General features: G+C 32.1%; 1 protein-coding gene across 1 annotated transcript in view; it reads left to right on the top strand.

The window, feature by feature from the left end:
- Positions 1-17,888, top strand: part of LOC308633208 (A-kinase anchor protein 9-like) — a 125,195-nt gene that overhangs the window by 43,939 nt on the left and 63,368 nt on the right. The window contains exons 11-17 of the mRNA XM_081265743.1: positions 3,820-3,919; positions 5,086-5,178; positions 5,937-6,293; positions 7,939-8,163; positions 9,212-9,352; positions 9,824-9,927; positions 12,685-12,890. Of these exons, the coding sequence (XP_081121869.1) occupies positions 3,820-3,919; positions 5,086-5,178; positions 5,937-6,293; positions 7,939-8,163; positions 9,212-9,352; positions 9,824-9,927; positions 12,685-12,890 (1,226 nt within the window). The remainder of the gene's footprint in view (positions 1-3,819; positions 3,920-5,085; positions 5,179-5,936; positions 6,294-7,938; positions 8,164-9,211; positions 9,353-9,823; positions 9,928-12,684; positions 12,891-17,888) is intronic.

Here is a 17,888-nt window from a genome sequence, read left to right as displayed (position 1 = left end):
TATATGTCTGTTAAGTATAAATTATTGATTATATTATTAAGTTCTATAGTTTTTTTTTGTTTAGTTTTTGTTTGACTATCTATCCAGTAGTGAGAAAGGTTTGTTAAAGTCACTCAGTATTATTGTATTATGGTCTATTTAATTCTTGAAATTGAGGGAGGGTTTGTTTGATATATGTAGATGCTCCATTGTTTGGGGCATAAATATTTAACGTATTATGTCTTGTTGGTGTATAATTCCCTTAAGCAGTATGAAATGTCTTCTTTGTCCCTTCTGATTAACTTTTGGCTTGAAGTACACTTTATCTGACATGGGGATAGAAACCCCTGCTTGTTTAGTCAATCCATGTGAGTGATACGTTTTTTCCCGTCCTTTCATTTTCACTCTGTGGATGTCTTTGCTTATGAGGTGAGTCTCTGGGAGACAACAGATTTTGGGGTTTTGTTTTTTTAATCCAATCTGCCAATCTATGTCTTTTGGGTTTATTAGTTTAGACCATTAACATTCAAGGTTATTTTTGAGATATGATTTGTGTTCCCAGTCATTTTAGTTTATTTCTACTTTTTACTTTGAATTAATTTCTCCTTTGATTGATTATTCCTTTTGTATGGCTCCTTCCTTTGCTGATTTTGACTTTTTTTTCCATCTTCATGGAATACTTTGTTGATAATGTTTTATAGCACAGATTTTCTAGTTGTGAATTCTTTTAACTTTTGTTTATTATGGAAGGTTTTTATTTCATCTTTAAATCTGAAGTTTTATTTTGTTAGATATAGAATTCTTGGTTGGCATCCATCTTCTTGCAGAACTAGGTATATATTATTCTAGGACCTCCTGGCTTTCAGGGTCTGGGTTGAAAAATCACCTGAGATCCTAATTAGTTTCCCTCTCTATATAATCTGATATTTTTTCTCTCATAGCCGTTAAAATTCAATCCTTATTTTCTATAATTGACCTTTTTCTTTATGATGTGTCTTGATGTGGGTCTGTTGTGATCTTGTACATTTGAGTTCCTCTTGTATTTCATTTTCCATTTCATTCTTCAGATTTTGGAAATTTATTCATATTATTTCATTGAAAAATTGGGCATTCCTTTGGTTTGTATCTCTATGCCTTCACCTATCCCGATAAATCTTAATTTGGTCTTTTCTTGTTATTTCATCATTCTTGGAAGGTCTGTTCATGGTTTCTTACCATCTTCCCTGTGTAGTCAAATTTATTTTCAAAATTATATATTTTGTCTTTATTGCCCGAGGTTCTATCTTCCAAATGGTGTAGTCTATTGATAATACTTTCCATTGAATTTTTAATTGGTTTATTGATTTTTCATTTTGAAGATTTCTGGGGTTGTTGTTGTTGTTGTTGTCATTTTCTGAGAATCTCTGCCTCTGCAATGATCTTTTACCTCCTCAAATTTATCTCTGATTTTATTCCCTATATCGTTCTTTATGTACCAGGTCAGTCTAATATGTACTTTCTAAACTCCTTTTCTACATTTCTTTTACTGTGTTGTCTATGGGTTTAATTATTGGATCATCTTGGTTTGTTTGGGCCACTTTGTTCCATTGTTTTCTCATGTTGTTCTTATGTCTGCCCTTCTAGCAGTGTGGATTTCAGGCAGTACAGTTTCTACCCTGTAGATTCATAGTGTCCCTGAAGATTTCTAGTACCTCACCTTTAAGGAAGAGACAAATAATAACTGCACCCAATACAAACAATATACAGCCTTAAACCAAATAGCTCCTATTAAGGCATCCACAGTTTTGTTCCATTAAACTGAAATGATGTGTTCAATTATTGTCTGCAACATAAACAGTAAGTTTGCAAAAAAGTTTACAGTTTCCATTGGTGGACAAAGAGAGAACAAAAGTCATGTAGGGTGTGATGTTTATGAGGAAGGATCAGAAAAGATAGAAGTTAAAAAATTATAGGAAGAATGAAGGGAGGACTTAAATTTTTAAAAGAAAATATTAAACGACAAAACTGTAATGTAGTATTCAGATATCCCAGTCCTCAGTAAACTGATCCATGAAAAATACTTGGTTTCAAAAATGGTAGACATGTGAGAGAAGAAAAAAAAAGGAATCTGGATGAAAAATTGAACACTTTTTTCCATGGCAGTTCAAAAGTTTCTCAGCTTCTCTTCTGAGCAGTTAGGTATGTTGTCTGGAGTTTGATGCTAGCTCTACCCTCAGGGTAGTTAGGGTTGCTAGGGTGAGAGGGTTAGTCCTGGAAGCGGAACTACTAGAGCCAAGGTGTAGGCTTAGGTACGTTCCAATCTCTTCACTGCGTGCCTATTGGTCTGAAGATTTTAAGTCATCACACCTCCAAGGCTCAGCAATTGTCTGTCCACATTGGAAGACTGCACCTTGGGAACCTCCTTTAGGTTCTACACATGTGATATAGGAATCTGTTCTTAGCCCACTACTTTGCCTGCAGACCCCATGAACCCTGGTCATCATTTGGTCTCCAAACTTGATCTCTCCATTGCCTGTCCTTTCAAATTCACAGTCAGGCACTTCTCTTCCATCCAGTACTGCAAGCAGCTGATTGGATTGGGAGGGGAAAGCCAGGTGGGTTTCCTTGATCAGTATTCTCCTGTGTAAATATCCCTCCATGCTTGATTTTCTCACTTTGGAACACTCTCTATCACACAGCATAGGTTTGCCTTGCACATTTTGGGGGCCAGACTTTGGTCTGCCAATAATTGACTCACCTAGCTGCAGGCCCCCCAGCCACTGCTTTGCAATGGTTCTTTCTGCTGTCCTCCATGCATGCCGCTAAGAAAGCTGGTGGCTTCCCTCCTGTACACAGATGCTGTGCAGCACAGCTTACTGAGGTTTTTAGTTTGTTTGTTTGTTTGTTTTTTGTTTTTTGAGCAGTATCTCTGAGCTCTTAAGCTCTCCATACCGCAAAACACCTCCATTTTCCTAGGAATGGGGGTTCCTTTAGTTCCTTTATTGCTTTACTACATTCACATAGGGATTATTCTGGTTTGTACTTCCAGCTATTTTACAGCTGTGGAGCTGGGGATCTTTCCCCCTTATTTTATTATACAAGATCTCTTGAGTCCATGATCTGTTTTGAGTATCCAGTATTAAATTCCAGTTAAGTCCTTCCTAGTTCTGGACTATTCACCCACCCATCTTGTTGAAAAGTGGCCTTTCTGCTTTTCTTGGTTCACTCCACAGATCTGTCAGGGAAGCAAATACTTTATTCAGCCATCTTCCTGCATTTCCAACCCTTTTTTTTATTATTTTGAAAGAGAGTCTCACTAAATTGCTAAGGCTCGTCCTGAATTTTTGATCCTCCTGCCTCAACCTCCCAAATTTCTGGAGTTGCAAGCACACACCACTGTACCTGGCTCTTTTAATATATTTAATCCAATATAATCTATTCTATATTATTATATGTTTTGTGTCTGTGTAATTTAGATATCCATGTAATATGAATAATATGTATCATATATCTTAGGTATATAAGTAGTGTGTAGTATCAGTGTATATAGTATATTATATTATGTACACTGTTGCTATATAAGCATATCTAAGATGTTATTTTTAAAAGACTTATTAAAAATGTTTTTTTACATAATAAATTTTTTATCATACATTTATACTGAAATTCATTAAATGACATAATATTCATTGTTACTTTTAAATGGAAAACTTAGTCAAAAATGTTTTATGTTACAATACTTGTAACCCTGGGGGAACTATCATTTTTGTCTCCCCACTGCCTCAGTACACATTATGCATGGTAGAAACTTTGGATAAAACACATACACTAATTTTTTTATACTTTTTCATTTATATTCAGCTTCTCTGTTGATTCAGTGGTAATTAAAGAATCTGATGTACAGAAATCAGTAGTACATCCTGGAAGTTGTCTAAAAAAGAATATTGATCATGCAGTAGAGGTATGTTATTTTTAATCTTCATTTTTAAACAGTTATGTACACTGATACTTTTTTCTTACTATCAGTTTTATGTCTTCAGTTTTGTAATTATGTAGTAAATATTTGGCTAAGATTAAGCATAAAGCATGAGGATAATACCTTATGTAAAAGATTCAGAATGTCTATAGAAATATTTTCATAGCATAGGAAAAACACAGAGAAAGTTAAATTTGAGAATTTTCCTTCCTTGTTACAGTTTAAATTTTTTCTTTGTAACATTTCTTTATGAACTGTGTAATAAATCAGCTTCAGTACCATGGCCAACATAGTCTTTTCTTCCTCTTATGGAAGCAGAGGGTATCTTCAGAATGGTGTATAGGATTCCCTAAAATCCAAGGTGCTAGGGCTGGAATAATGGATCAGGCCATCTTCCAACAGAAGTAATGATAGAAAAGCCCTTTTTTTTACTGTGCTTGCCACTGAACCACTCTCTTCCTCTCCTCAACATTGTATTATTCAAAACTTTTTTCAAACCCCCAACTGCATCTTCATCTTCACTCAATAATTCTAAATTCTAGTAAAAATTAAAATCACTGCCTATTGCCCTTTCTCATTCTGGATATTAAGAAGAGATATGAGCCACACTCATCCCTTATTAAATGTCTGTTGGATGAAATTCAGATAATTTGTAAATAAACAAATACTTTCATGTTGACAGTATATCTACATTTCTAAAAGAAAATTTATTTTTTTAATAAAAATAATTTGTATGTGGAAAATTGTGTTCTTTTAATAAATACCAAGAAGAAAATTTGCTCATAATTTCATTATCAAACATAGCCACTTGTTAACATTTTACTTAAAATAAATATACATTTATATATATATATATATATATATATATATATATGTCTTATTAATTATATTTAAGTATCCTTAACCCACCCTAGAATTTATGCTAATAATTACAGATATGTAAATATATTTCTCTCTTTGCATCTTTAAGTTTATAATAAGTGTAATTATTTCGAAGGATTATTAGATTAATATTTTTAGTTAAAGATAACTGAAATTTATTTTTATTTGAAAGTGTCCAAAAATAGTGATATTTTTAGAATAATGAGTACATCCTTAAAATTAATGGTATAAAATCAATGTAAATTGTCATATTTCACCCTTTAATTTAGTTTTCTAATGAATGTGGAATGAAACAAGAAACAAATATGGTTAAATTGTTGGAAAAACAATACCAAGAAAGATTAGAAGAAGAAATAGCTAAGGTAAGTTTATAGTTTATCTGGAAGATTTTCTTGGTTTATACATTTTCTTGATCTTTGAACTGTCAAAAAAAGCATAGATTTTATTGATGGTATGTACTTTGTTTTTATTTGTAAGTTTCACATATAGTCCACCAAACAGTTGTATAACAGCATCAACTATAATTGCTGCTTCATAGAATGTTTTGCGGTGCTTTTCATTGAGAAGAACGTTTTTTTCTTGATATAGAATAGTAATTACAATTTTTCAGAATGCCACAAGTTTTTATATATGTGTTACATTGTAAATAGTTACCTTGTGAAGGAGTTTGGCATTCTAAAAATGAGGGAAAAGTTATGAAGAGAAAAAGTGGTTGTATTACCCTGATAAATTATTGTAATGTTAGATAATAACTACAGATACTGATGGAGGATTGTCACGGAACATTATCACTCATGGCCAAGTGAATTTTTTTGGAAGGAAGAAATATAAAGACTTTTATTTTTTTTATTTTTGTACTGAGCATTTATTGATGTTATAGTTAGAAAAATTTTGCTTGTTTTATTTTAAAAGGCAGGCAGTAAAACACTTTGATGTTAAATTTATTGAAAAATAGCCTATCTCTGTATCACTTTATCAGAGGATTTATTTTTGTTTTTAAAACTATGAGGCCAGGCTTTTTTCTAATTCATATAATTTTGAATAATGAATGACCCACTTTTTAAATCCAGCTGGTATTTATAAATCTAATCCTTTTTGTTTGATTGATTGATTTCTTTAGGTCATTGTGTCAATGAGCATTGCATTTGCTCACCAAACTGAACTATCTAGACTATCAAAGGGAAAAGAAAATACTATGTCATCAAAACAAGCACTTACTTTCTGTCAGAAAAATGAAAAACATTATTTTAATGAAATGAAATTATCTCAGGATCAAATTGATCTTCAGACCTCTGATGCATTGGACATGAAATTTAAAGAAGAATTTAAGCCACTTAGTAAAGAGTTAGGAGAAGATGGAGAAGTTCTGTTACCAAACAGTGATCATCTTGATGATATAGTAGAATCAGATGTCCACCAACTAACTATTTCAGAAGAAATGTTTTCCAAAGACAAAACATTTATAGTTAGCGAATCTGTAAGTATGCTTCTTTGAATATAAAAAAGAAAAACTTATAAAAATATCTTCAGTTTAAAACAGTAGCAATAATGCTGATTAATAGAGAATGAAAGTATGAAGTCCAGTCTTGACTTTAATGTGTTTTATTAATTATAAGGTATTTGATTAAGTGAAACAATATTGGTGTGAAGTATAAAATAAGTCAGGTCATAGTATTCTTGGTTGTCTTATGGACATAGTACATGTTAAGTTCTCATTGTAAATTATACCTGTGTTAATTTTATTTAAACTAATTGAAGGTTAATTATATTATAACTAGGTAATACCTGTGGCCAAAAGATTTGCTCAATTAAATGTAAGAACATAAAAGGAAATTGCTATGAATTCAAGAAGACAATTCAAAGTATCTTATTATCTATATACTAATTCTTTTTTCTTGTTAGTTGAGGATCTGTTACCCCAACTAATTGCAGCCTTTATCAGAAAACAATAAATTCTACTTCTTTTAAAATTATCTGAATTTCAAATTTATTTTATGTGTTCACAATAGATATATCTTGTTCAGAGGAGTATTCAAATAAAACTGTCAGCTTTTTATGTAATGCAAAACTTGTGAAATGTTTATGAAAACTAATTTAGCTGTAGCTGTTCAAGGCAGAATGATTTTAATTAGTATCTTAAGGGATTGAAGTATTCATAGAACCTATTGACTTGTCATGAGTGAGAAACTCATAAATGTAAAGTATTTATTTCCAAATAAAATTTATTATAATTTTTCTCTGAATAAGCAGTTTTCTATAATACTGTGATGACCAATGAATAAAAATTAAATAGGCAAAATTCTTTTATTTTGTGAACTTAATTTTTAAAAATATTTTTCTAGTTGTATATGGACACAATATTTTATTTGTTTATTTTTATGTGGTTCCCGGGATTGAACCCAGTGCCTTATGCATGCTAGGCAAGTGCTCTACCACTGAGGTGCACAACCCTGGCCCTATAAACTTTATATATATATATTGTTGTTGTTGCTTATGTTATTTCCCCATTATAAAATATCAGGAGTTATAACTTTATTAGGAGAAGGGGCTGGAGATGTAGCTTGGTGGTAGAGCACTTGCCCAGCATGTGTGAGGCCCTGGGATCAATCTCTAGTATGGGCGGAAAAAAAAGTGGAGGGGGTGGGGGTTGGAGGGGGTGGATAAAGAATCTTGAGTATTTTGTTTTTCTCTGTTAGAATTAGATTTTAGCTAAACTATCTGGTAAGTAGCTGTTTCCTTTTGGAAAATAACATATATGGTGGTAATAAATTAACTTCATGTTGTTTTGGAATTATAAGTAAGAAAAATACTTTTTTAAAAAAAGTGATTTATGGGCTGGAATTGTGGCTCAGTGGTAGAGCGCTTGCCTTGCATGGGTGAGGCACTAGGTTTGATCCTCAGCACCACATAAAATAAATGAATAAAGGTATTATGTTCATCTACAACTAAAAAATAATTTTTTAAAAAAGTGATTTATGCTTTTGTTTAATAATAAAACTAAAACTCAGATGCTTTATGTTGTTAATAGAATTGTTTTCATGTTCAGTTAAAATATCAATGCTGACTAATTGCCACAAAATTGTTATGATTGAGTTTTTTGCTTGTGTTTTTTCCTATCAAAGATTCATGGTAAGATGTTGGCATCAAGCATGGATGCTTCTAGACAAATGATGTCAAATGAAGAACAGTTGGAAGATATGAGGCAAGAACTTGTACGACAGTATGAAGAACATCAACAGGCCACAGAACTGTTGAGGCAGGCACACATGAGACACATGGAGCGACATCGAGAGGAACAGGAGCAGCTACAAGAAGAGATTAAGAGACTTAATAGACAGTTAGCCCAGGTATGGAACTTTAGAGTCTTTTTTCTCCTCAATTGAAATAATGGTATTTTTTATGTGGCTTTTTTTTAAGTCAAAATTATTTTTCCTAGATACAAATAAATTACAAATACTTAACATCAGGAAGTTCCTGGGATCAACTTTAGACCTTGTTAGGCACACTTAACTCAACTGGTATAATGTGCATTATCATTTTATTTAACTGCCTTTCAGACACTGGAAATGTGACTACAATATAAATTTTAAAATTCTATTGACCATACATAGCTAAAGCACTTTGAGAGTTTTGGAAATATTATACTTACTTGAGTATACAGCTGCTGTGTCATTCACTTTTTCCATGTTCATTTATAGTTCCGTGAGTCTACCAATTACCATCTCCAAGGTTTATCTTTATCTATCTTTAATCTATCTTTTTAATCATGAATGGAAATCTTCTGAAGTAATCTGTTTCTAGAACTCTCTCCAAGGACACATCTCTTGTTGATTAGAAAAATTCAAATTTATATAACATTCTTTTCTAAATTTAAATATTTCATGGTATTTGGGAGCTATATTCTTGTCAACTGCTATATAAAATATATTCACAAAATTATTGCAGAAAAGCAAGAAATATTTACATGAAAGTTCTTATGAAAACAAATTTATTGAATTTAATTTTGAAAACAAAAACAACGTGTATTTTTTAAATATAAAATAATAGGAAAATTGATATTTGAGAATAAAATATATCATTTGAAAAATCAGTTTTGCTTTTCTTCATTGCATTTTGTGAATTTATTCTTCTAAAATTTCAATGCAAAAATTGACAGAGAAAATATTACTCGAACTATACAAATTCCTGAATATTTAAGTTTAAATAACTTTTTTTTCTAAAGTTGCAAATTTTGCATTGAACTTCATATGTGCTTTTAATCCCTAATAATGAAATATGAATCATAAGGTAGAACCAAGCTCTTGGTCCCAAGGGGTTAAAAGAAATCTGCTTGATGTTTCTGCTTTTTACCTCTATCACAATCAATATTCTTCCATGACCTTTTTTCTTATTTAGAGATCCTCATTAAATAACGAAAACCTGGTTTCAGAAAGAGAAAGGGTGCTTTTAGAGGAGTTGGAAGCACTAAAGCAGCTGTCTTTAGCTGGAAGAGAGAAGCTGTGTTGTGAGCTGTGCAGCAGCAGTACGCAAACACAGGTAGTATTGACTTTGGTGCATTTAGGAACAGTAGATCAACAATGCAGTAGGATTTGTTTGTCTTTATTGTTGGTGGGAAACGTATTTTTATAGTTACTAAGTTTAACATATTGGTGATCACTTAGATGTAAGGTAGGTGGAGTCAAAATGCCTTGCTTTCTGTTTAAGATAATTTGAATCTGGCATTGCTGTAGGAGAAACTGTTGTTCTACCAAGGAGCAACCTGACAACCCTTATTGTCATACTATATAGAGTGTATTAGTTTGAAGCCATTAAAACATTTTTCATCTCTACACTTGAATGTTTTATCCTTTTTTTGATAATGCTGATCTCTTGATAAATTGTAGTTAAATATTACTTCAAGCACTTTCTGTTTCACATCATACCAGTATAGAATAATGATATGCTGTTTCTAAGATGACAGGTTTTCTTTCTGTCTTGTCCTCTCTGCCGTTGCACAAACTTAAACAGAATGAAAATGAAAACCAAAGGGAAGTTGAGGAACAGACGTTGAAAGAAAAGGAAATGGACAGAAAACCTGAAGATGTACCTCCTGATAGTCTGTCCAGTGAAAGGTATACAAAATGTGTATTTTTTCAGTGCAAAGTCAATTAAAATGGTTGTTCAAATGTAATAAACCTTATTCATCCTTATTTTTATCTTGTACATGTGTATTTTCTTAAAAATACTATCTTGTGTATGAAACATGTCATATATTTCTATGTATGAAACATGTCCGTATATGTATAATATATAAAAGATTATCAATTTTTAGACATTAAATTATAATTTTTTAAATCTTTTTATGTAATAAAATTTTTGATCATAAACTTGACTTTAAATGTTTAGAATTGTTTTGACATCAAACCTTTCTTGATTAATTTTATTCTTCTTAATGCTGTTTTGTAACCTAAAAAACAAAAAAAACAGTTCTACCTGTGAGCTTTATTTCTTTGTTCCTCCTTCAGTGTATGGGCATGGATTCAGTGTAAGCTATTCTCTGGTTTCTTTATGTTGAGAAAAAAAATTACTGCATATGTAAATATTCAACATTTAGTTTTCTTTCATGCTTTCATGGCATAACAGGTGAGAATTTTAATACATATCCTAGTTTTATAAAGTAATAAATTAATGACCCAATGTTAACAAAACGTTCCTTACCTTCATTTTGTAGATGTTAATATTAAAATATACAAAATTATACTATAATTATCCCACATTAATATTAAGCACAGTATCTAAAATTTATTTTGTTCAAATGGAAATAATTTTTAAAATTTTAATTAAAACTAATATCTACTAACTTAATTTCCTCCTTTTCCAATTTCTGACTGTCAACCCTTTTGTGTCCTTCTAACCTCCTTTCTCAGCTTGCATGGAGGAATTTGGCCCCTAAGATTTTGGCTTCCCCATTGGATCATCAGTAGGAACATAGTCAGTATGGAACTCAAACAAGAAAGACAGTGTATGAAAATTAGAGTTACCATGCCAATATAAAATAAACATCTTGCTCATCTTTATTTCTTTTTACCATTATATCAGTTTTAATCACATTATCCAACTCCTGGAATTTAGGACTTGAACAAAACTATAAATAAAAGTTAAAGAATTAATTACATATAAGAGGTTGTGAGGGGAATGGGAAAATAAACAAGGAGAGAAATGAATTACAGTAGATGGGGTAGAGAGAGAAGATGGGAGGGGAGGGTAGGGGGGATAGTAGGGGATAGGAAAGGCAGCAGAATACAACAATTACTAGTAGGGCATTATGTAAAATTGTGGATGTGTAACCGACGTGATTCTGCAATCTGCATTTGGGGTAAAATTGGGGGTTCATAACCCACTTCAATCTAATGTATGAAATATGATATGTCAAGAGCTTTGTAATGTTGTGAACAACCAATAAAAAAAATAAAATAAATTTAAAAAATTTTTAAATTTTTTTTTAAAAATAAAAAAGTTAAGGAATTAAAACCCTTACTTCCCGCTAACTAAATTATTTGGGGTTTTATGTTTAAACATTCTTGATTATGTAAGCAGAGAATTTGATCTAGATACAAAAATAGAACTCTCTTTCACTTGACAAATACTAAAGGAAAACTACTCCATTTATTACCTGATCTTAAAATAGGTCTGTCATGTGCTTGTGAAACAGATACCCTTTCAACCAGATTGTTGGTAATGTGTCAAACAACATGTGAGGTTGAGAAAGAAGTCTCTTAGGCCAGGGGACCTTACTATGAAAGTTTCTTATTGTATCTTACATGTATTAAATATAAAGCTTATAACCATAGTATCTCTGTTGAATTAAACTGTTGAGTGAGTTGTTTAGTTATTCATAAAATTAATCATATAATCTTTTGAATCACCATTTATGGAAGCACATTTTTTCACATGGTAAAATGTTCATGTTAAGCTAAAAAGAAAGCTTACAAAACACATTGTCCAGTATGATCAGTTTTTGTTTTTAAAATGTATGTATTTTTGAGTGAAGCTGAGGAGGAAAAAAGTCTGGAAATATAGGCATTAACATGTTCATAGTGCTAAGATATTTTGAAGGCTGATTAATGTATTTCTTATCTCTAAAAAGACAAGCTATTATTTCTACTTAGTTGAAAATATGTTTTTTTCCTACTGGCTGAGTGCAATGTGTGTAACTAGAGATATTTTTGTCTTTGGAGCAGGTATAATAACAGCCTATGATATTTCCTGTGGTGTTGACTGAGTAGTTTCACTGAAAGCCTTTTTAAAAGCAGGTCTTTGCCAGTTCTTGTAATTTAAACATCTAGTTTATCACCAAGAAATTATACAAATACTACCACTTTTTTTCTAGTTGGATTCTTAATTATATATTAAAATATTGTTGTCTGACAACATAAAAAGATAAACCTTATATATATATAAACATGAACAGTATAACCAAGGCAATTATCTAGATATTGGTATTACCACAATTTTTGAAACTCAAGTTTTATGTCTCCTTAAAGTTTTCTTCCAATTTAATTACTATCTTAAAAAATATAATTATTTGATTTCTTTCAGGTCAATAAAATGCACCTTTAAAAATGTTATACATTTGTTTTCTAAACAAATCACTTTAAAAAAAAATAAGAGTAAGAAGCACTTCATTGTAGGTGCTATTGTGTTATTTTAATAGAGCAAAACTATATGATATTTTTCACCAAATGCATATTTTGCATTGTGTTTTTGGTGAGCAAAGGCTTTATCCTATAAAAAGATTAAATATTTTAATAAATAAATATTTTAAGATTAAATGTTTTATAAAGAGATTAAATATTTTAATAAATGTGGTGTTTTTTTAATCTGTATAGGTTTGCACTCCAGAAAACTAATAACAGACATCTGAAGATCCTCTTAGAAGTTGTAAAGACTACCATAGCTGTTGAAGAAACTATTGGCCGCCATGTTCTTGGGATTTTAGATAGATCTAGTAAAGGCCTGTCATCTGTCAGCCTTATTTGGAGGTCAGAATCAGAGGCATCTGTAAAGTCAGCTATCCAAGAGGAACACATAAGAGGTAATACTAGTTTCATACGCTTGTGAAATAATCATCTTCAAATGATCTTGCTGAGTTCAAGGCACTTTTTCTGTGTATAGAATATATAGGAGAGAGAATATTCAAGTATTTTTCAACAAATGCACCTCCAAACACAAAGCCACTCTGTTCCAAGCACTATATGTATTATTGTATAGCATTTGAAGTGAATGTTTTAGAGTTGCCATTATAGACCTTGGTATGCCTACACAAACCAGAAGACTCTTTCATTTCTCCACTTATAAAGGAAAGGTTCCACATCACCACCCTGTAAATCAGGAAAGCTTAAAATAAAGAACTTGTAGGAATCCAGCACCAGTTTTCATTGAGATAGTTAGAAGAATGTGATAATAAGAAACCAAAGACTATCCTCTGTTAGGTCCTTTCTTCCTTTTGGAAAAGTGGTTTGACAGTTTTTGTGTGTAGATATAAAGATTAGGTCCTGTTATGAGATGGCTTTTTTCCTAATTCTGTCATCTTCCTGTAGCTGTGTGGGTTGGGCTCTTCTTCTAATTTCTTTTTTAATTTTATTTTTTTTAAATTTTAATTTGTTATATATGACAGCAGAATGTTTACTATTCATATTACACATATAGAACACAATTTTTTATATCTATGATTGTACACTCTTATTTTAAATTTTTACCATCATATTGCTGACCTCCAATCTGTCTTGTTTTTTCTGTTCCTTTTTCTTTGCTGGAGAAGATACCAGGAAATCAAAGAGGGGAAAGGTTAGTCAGGTGCTTCCAGAGAAATAGGCCCTGGATTCTTAAATTAGAAGGTCAAGCCTATAGTTCACTATCATTTCACATCCAACCACTTCTGCCCAGGTAGAGGGAAATATTCTGAAATGCCAGAGCTTTACAATTTTTGAAACATTCTAGTTTTTAAGCTTCATTGGGAAAAATAGAAAGTATTCCAATTACAGAAGGTTTGCTTAAGTACTAGTTAGCCAGCAGTACATTTTAACTACAAAGAAAATATTGATTTGGAATTTAAAATAAATTTGAATTAAAGACACTTCAGGTGAGTTCAAAAATAATTTTCAATGCCATTTTTAGTAAAATACAAGATGAAATAATCCTGACTTTTAAACCCTTCCTTCCACATTTACTCTTTTTGAACTAGGTAGATATATTTTTCAAATTAACTTACTTTTGGTTAAGTTCTCAATGAAGGACTATTATGTCTATATATGGATCTTGATGTATTAAGAAGAATTAGGTAATGTTTGAAAATACCTAAAACTTATAAAAGTGACTACCAAAAAATTTTTAAGGTAATTAATTTGTTTCACTTAATCATCTAGGGAGGAATTTTGCTCTTCTGTTGGTAACAACTGTACTAGATTGACTTCCATATTCAAAAGACACTCTAAGGAATGTTCTGTGCATTGCAAAAATATTTTTTGCCTTTTTGTTAGCATTTCTCATAGATATTTCTTAAAATGGCTACTGAATATTCAGCAAACAACAGCAACTACTTAGAGAAGCAGTATGCTGAGTTATAAAGACAAATTGGTAATTGAGATCAAGCAAGCACAGAAGATAATGTTTATGTTCATTTTCTTGGAGAAAGCAGATCCTCTATCCACTATCTATATCCATAGATAGTGTCTATTTTAACATATCTAACAATAGTCTGTTAATTATAAGCAACTTTATCTGTTCAATTCTATAAACACTTATTCAGCAATTTCTGTATCGTCTCTGTTTTACAGTAGTTCATAGTCTAGTAAAGGAAACACTGAGATTACTGTTCAAGGGAAGATTACATCATACTTAATATTTTACTTACAACCATTTTGTACATAAATGAATTGATTATGATTATTATTATTGATTATTATTATTGATCTTTAAAAATGTTAACTGTTGAAATCAACTGTTTATTCAGAAAACATTAGAAGAAAAATTCAATCCAAAGTTAAGAAATATATTGTGTAAAATATTGTGGCACAGATAATTCTGCTGGTCCATTTAATTAACTCAATCTTATATTTTTGTATTTACAAATCATTCTTTGGTTTGATTTGGTACCAAGAATTGAACCCAGAGACACTTAACCACTAATCTGTAACTCAGCCCTTTTTATCTTAAGTTGTGTAGAGCCTGGTTTAAGTTGCTAAGGCTGCTATTAAACTTCCCATACTTCTCCTGCCCAAGTTGCTGGGATTATAGGCGTGTACCACCATGCCTGGTTATGTTACTTTTACTAATAAAATTAAATATCACTGGGGTATACTTACCTAGTTTGCATCTTTAAGGATATATTGAATTAATAGAGTTTATGATTTAAAACATTTATTTTATGAAAATACTGGCTTTAAATATTGACAATATGCCCCATATGTAAGAAGTTCTTTTGACATTTCTTCACATTCTTAATGGAAGCATTTCTGTAAAAACTAAAATGCACCTTTGAAAGATTTGTGTTATTTACCATAAAAAAAATTAAGGCTTAATCTGATTGTGAATCACCTTTTGTTTTTTGTTTTTTTAAAGTATCACTTGTGATGTAGTTTCAGCCTTCAAGCCTGAACTTGTTTAGGCTTTAAACATGTATGAACTTGTTAACACTTGAAAATAATAAATGATTGTGCTAATATTCACTTCCTCGTAAAAGCAAACTAGTTTATGAAATTGAAAGGAAATTTTGGCCAAATGTCAAATCACTTGAACCTGAGTGGATATTAGATCAGTTCACAAAAATCAGTTCCCTAGGTTGTTGAAAGAAAATTTCCTTTAGGTCTGCAGTGTGATAGTTTAGGGGTAGAATGCTCTCATCTTTCCTGTAGGAGTCCATGGATTGAAGTTTGTTGCTTCAGCTTCCTTTTGAAGCAGTGGGAAGTTATAGAAAGAATACTGGATTAGTAATGAGAAAGCCTCATTTTTTTTCTGCCTTAATGTGACTTTGGACAAATTTCTTTAAGTCTCCACTCCATATCTTTTAGTACAGTTTTCATCTGTCAGAAACTTGGGTCAAGCTTCATTCGCATGATTTCCAATTGGAACCATAGAGGTCTTCAGTGAGCCACTGAGGCTGGGAAGACACTATGATATTGCTCACCCTCCTTTAACCTGAAAAACTTACCATTATGCATCAGGAAATGAATGGTATAATTCATAAAGTATATGACTAAAAGACTTTAATAACTATTATTTGCTGCCATAGTCTGGCTGGGCACAATCAGGAGCCACTTGTCAAAAGAAACTAACTTTATTTTTAGAACCACACACGTCAAACAAAACAGCTCCTCAAGAAAAACCCTCAGAGCCCAACTGCCACCACCGGCTTCTCACAAGCCTCTCCCCAAACCACAAGCCTCTCCCCAAACCACAAGCCTCTCCACCTCCCCCAATCCTCCTGCTCTTGAGGCCGATTGGCTGGGTCACGTGGGCAGAGCCAAAAAAAGTCCCCCAATGAGCAGCTCTGTAGTCTGAAAGGGCAGGGAAACAGCGCAATGAGCATCACTGCAGAGGAGCCAATGAGCTAGAAGTTGCTGGGGCCGCTGTGAGCCAATCATCAGCTGGCAGTCTGAAAGTTTGCTGGGGCCCCTTGGGCTGTGGCTCTCAACAATTTGCTGTGTTTACAACATACATCTGAGTGGTTGGTTCACCACTCAAGTGATTCTGTTCACCAAATTGCCTGTTCTTGATTTCTGTTAGCATGTTTTTGTCCTCAGATTTTTTCCCCCAGACTAGTCATTATGGGTAATTATAATTTTGCTGTCTTTCTCTTTTGTTTCATAGGAACAAACAAATTTGTTTCTTTAATGGAACATATTCAGATTATTTCAGATAATTTCTATCTTCAATTTGTGTGTGTGTGTGTGTGTGTGTGTGTGCGTGTGTGTGCAGGCGCACTAGGAATTGAACCTAGGACCTCACTCAGGCCAGGCAAGCACAAGCACTCTACTACTGAGCTACACCTCCAGCCCTGAAAAATACGTTAAGCTGATTGACATCTTTATCTTTTCTAGGTGCTTTATTGCCTATTTTTGTTGTTGTTGTTGCCATTCCAAAAAAATAAAAAATAAAATAACACCCAGTGATCATTTATAAATGGCTTTGTTTCACCTTGTGCTTGTGTTTTCTGTAATTTGTGTTTTAGATTTATTCCCATGTGAACACAGAATCTTCAGTCTTTTTCTCACCATTGATTGCTTCTCTGTACCACAAAATGTCATATTGTACCATAAAATTTCATTTTATATTCATAAAAATAACTATTTGTTTCTTTTAACTTACACACACACATCCTGCAAGGTAAACTTCAGTATACTTCATAAGAGAATAAGCAAGAAGAGACTGGGCTGGGGATATAGCTCAGTGCTTGCCTAGCACCTGTGAGGCTCTGGGTTCAATCCTCAGCACTGCATAAAAAATTTATATATAAAATGAAGGTATAAAAAATTAAAAAGAATAGACTAACTCTTGCTTTAACTGAATTTAGTTTCTGTTCTTATAGTACCAACACTTCTTTCTGAGGAGAACAGTGACTTTTCAGTCATTAAATTCATAGCATAATCCTTGGCTGTTTGTATTTCTAGGCAAATAACTTCACTGAAGTTTTTTCCTTTTTGAAATGTTCTCTTCTAGAACATCCCTTTCCTCTCTGATATTTCTTATATGGCTTCTTTTGTTAGCTTATGATATACAGAGGCTCCAACTTTGTTTCCTCCTTTCACTAAATATCACTCCTAAAACAGATGTAACCACTTTCAGTGTTTAAACTCTTACCTTTTTACAGATGACCCCTAATTCTGTACCCAAATTTCTAACAGTTTATGTATCTCCACATATTCCATTAATACTCCTCTGTTCAGTTGCAAAGCTTAACATCTGCCTATGTCAACCAGATTTTCTTATGTAAGATGTAACAATAATGTTGATAGTATGGTAACAGTGTCTGTAGTTAAATTAGCACTGCTCATCATCCTAATTTCTTCCCAGTATACTTTTTACAAAAATAGCA

The sequence above is a fragment of the Spermophilus citellus genome, assembly GCF_964194105.1.
Source record: "Spermophilus citellus genome assembly, chromosome: 14".
In the NCBI taxonomy this organism is placed as follows: Eukaryota; Metazoa; Chordata; class Mammalia; order Rodentia; family Sciuridae; genus Spermophilus; species Spermophilus citellus.
This window is presented reverse-complemented; position numbering and strand designations above follow the sequence as displayed.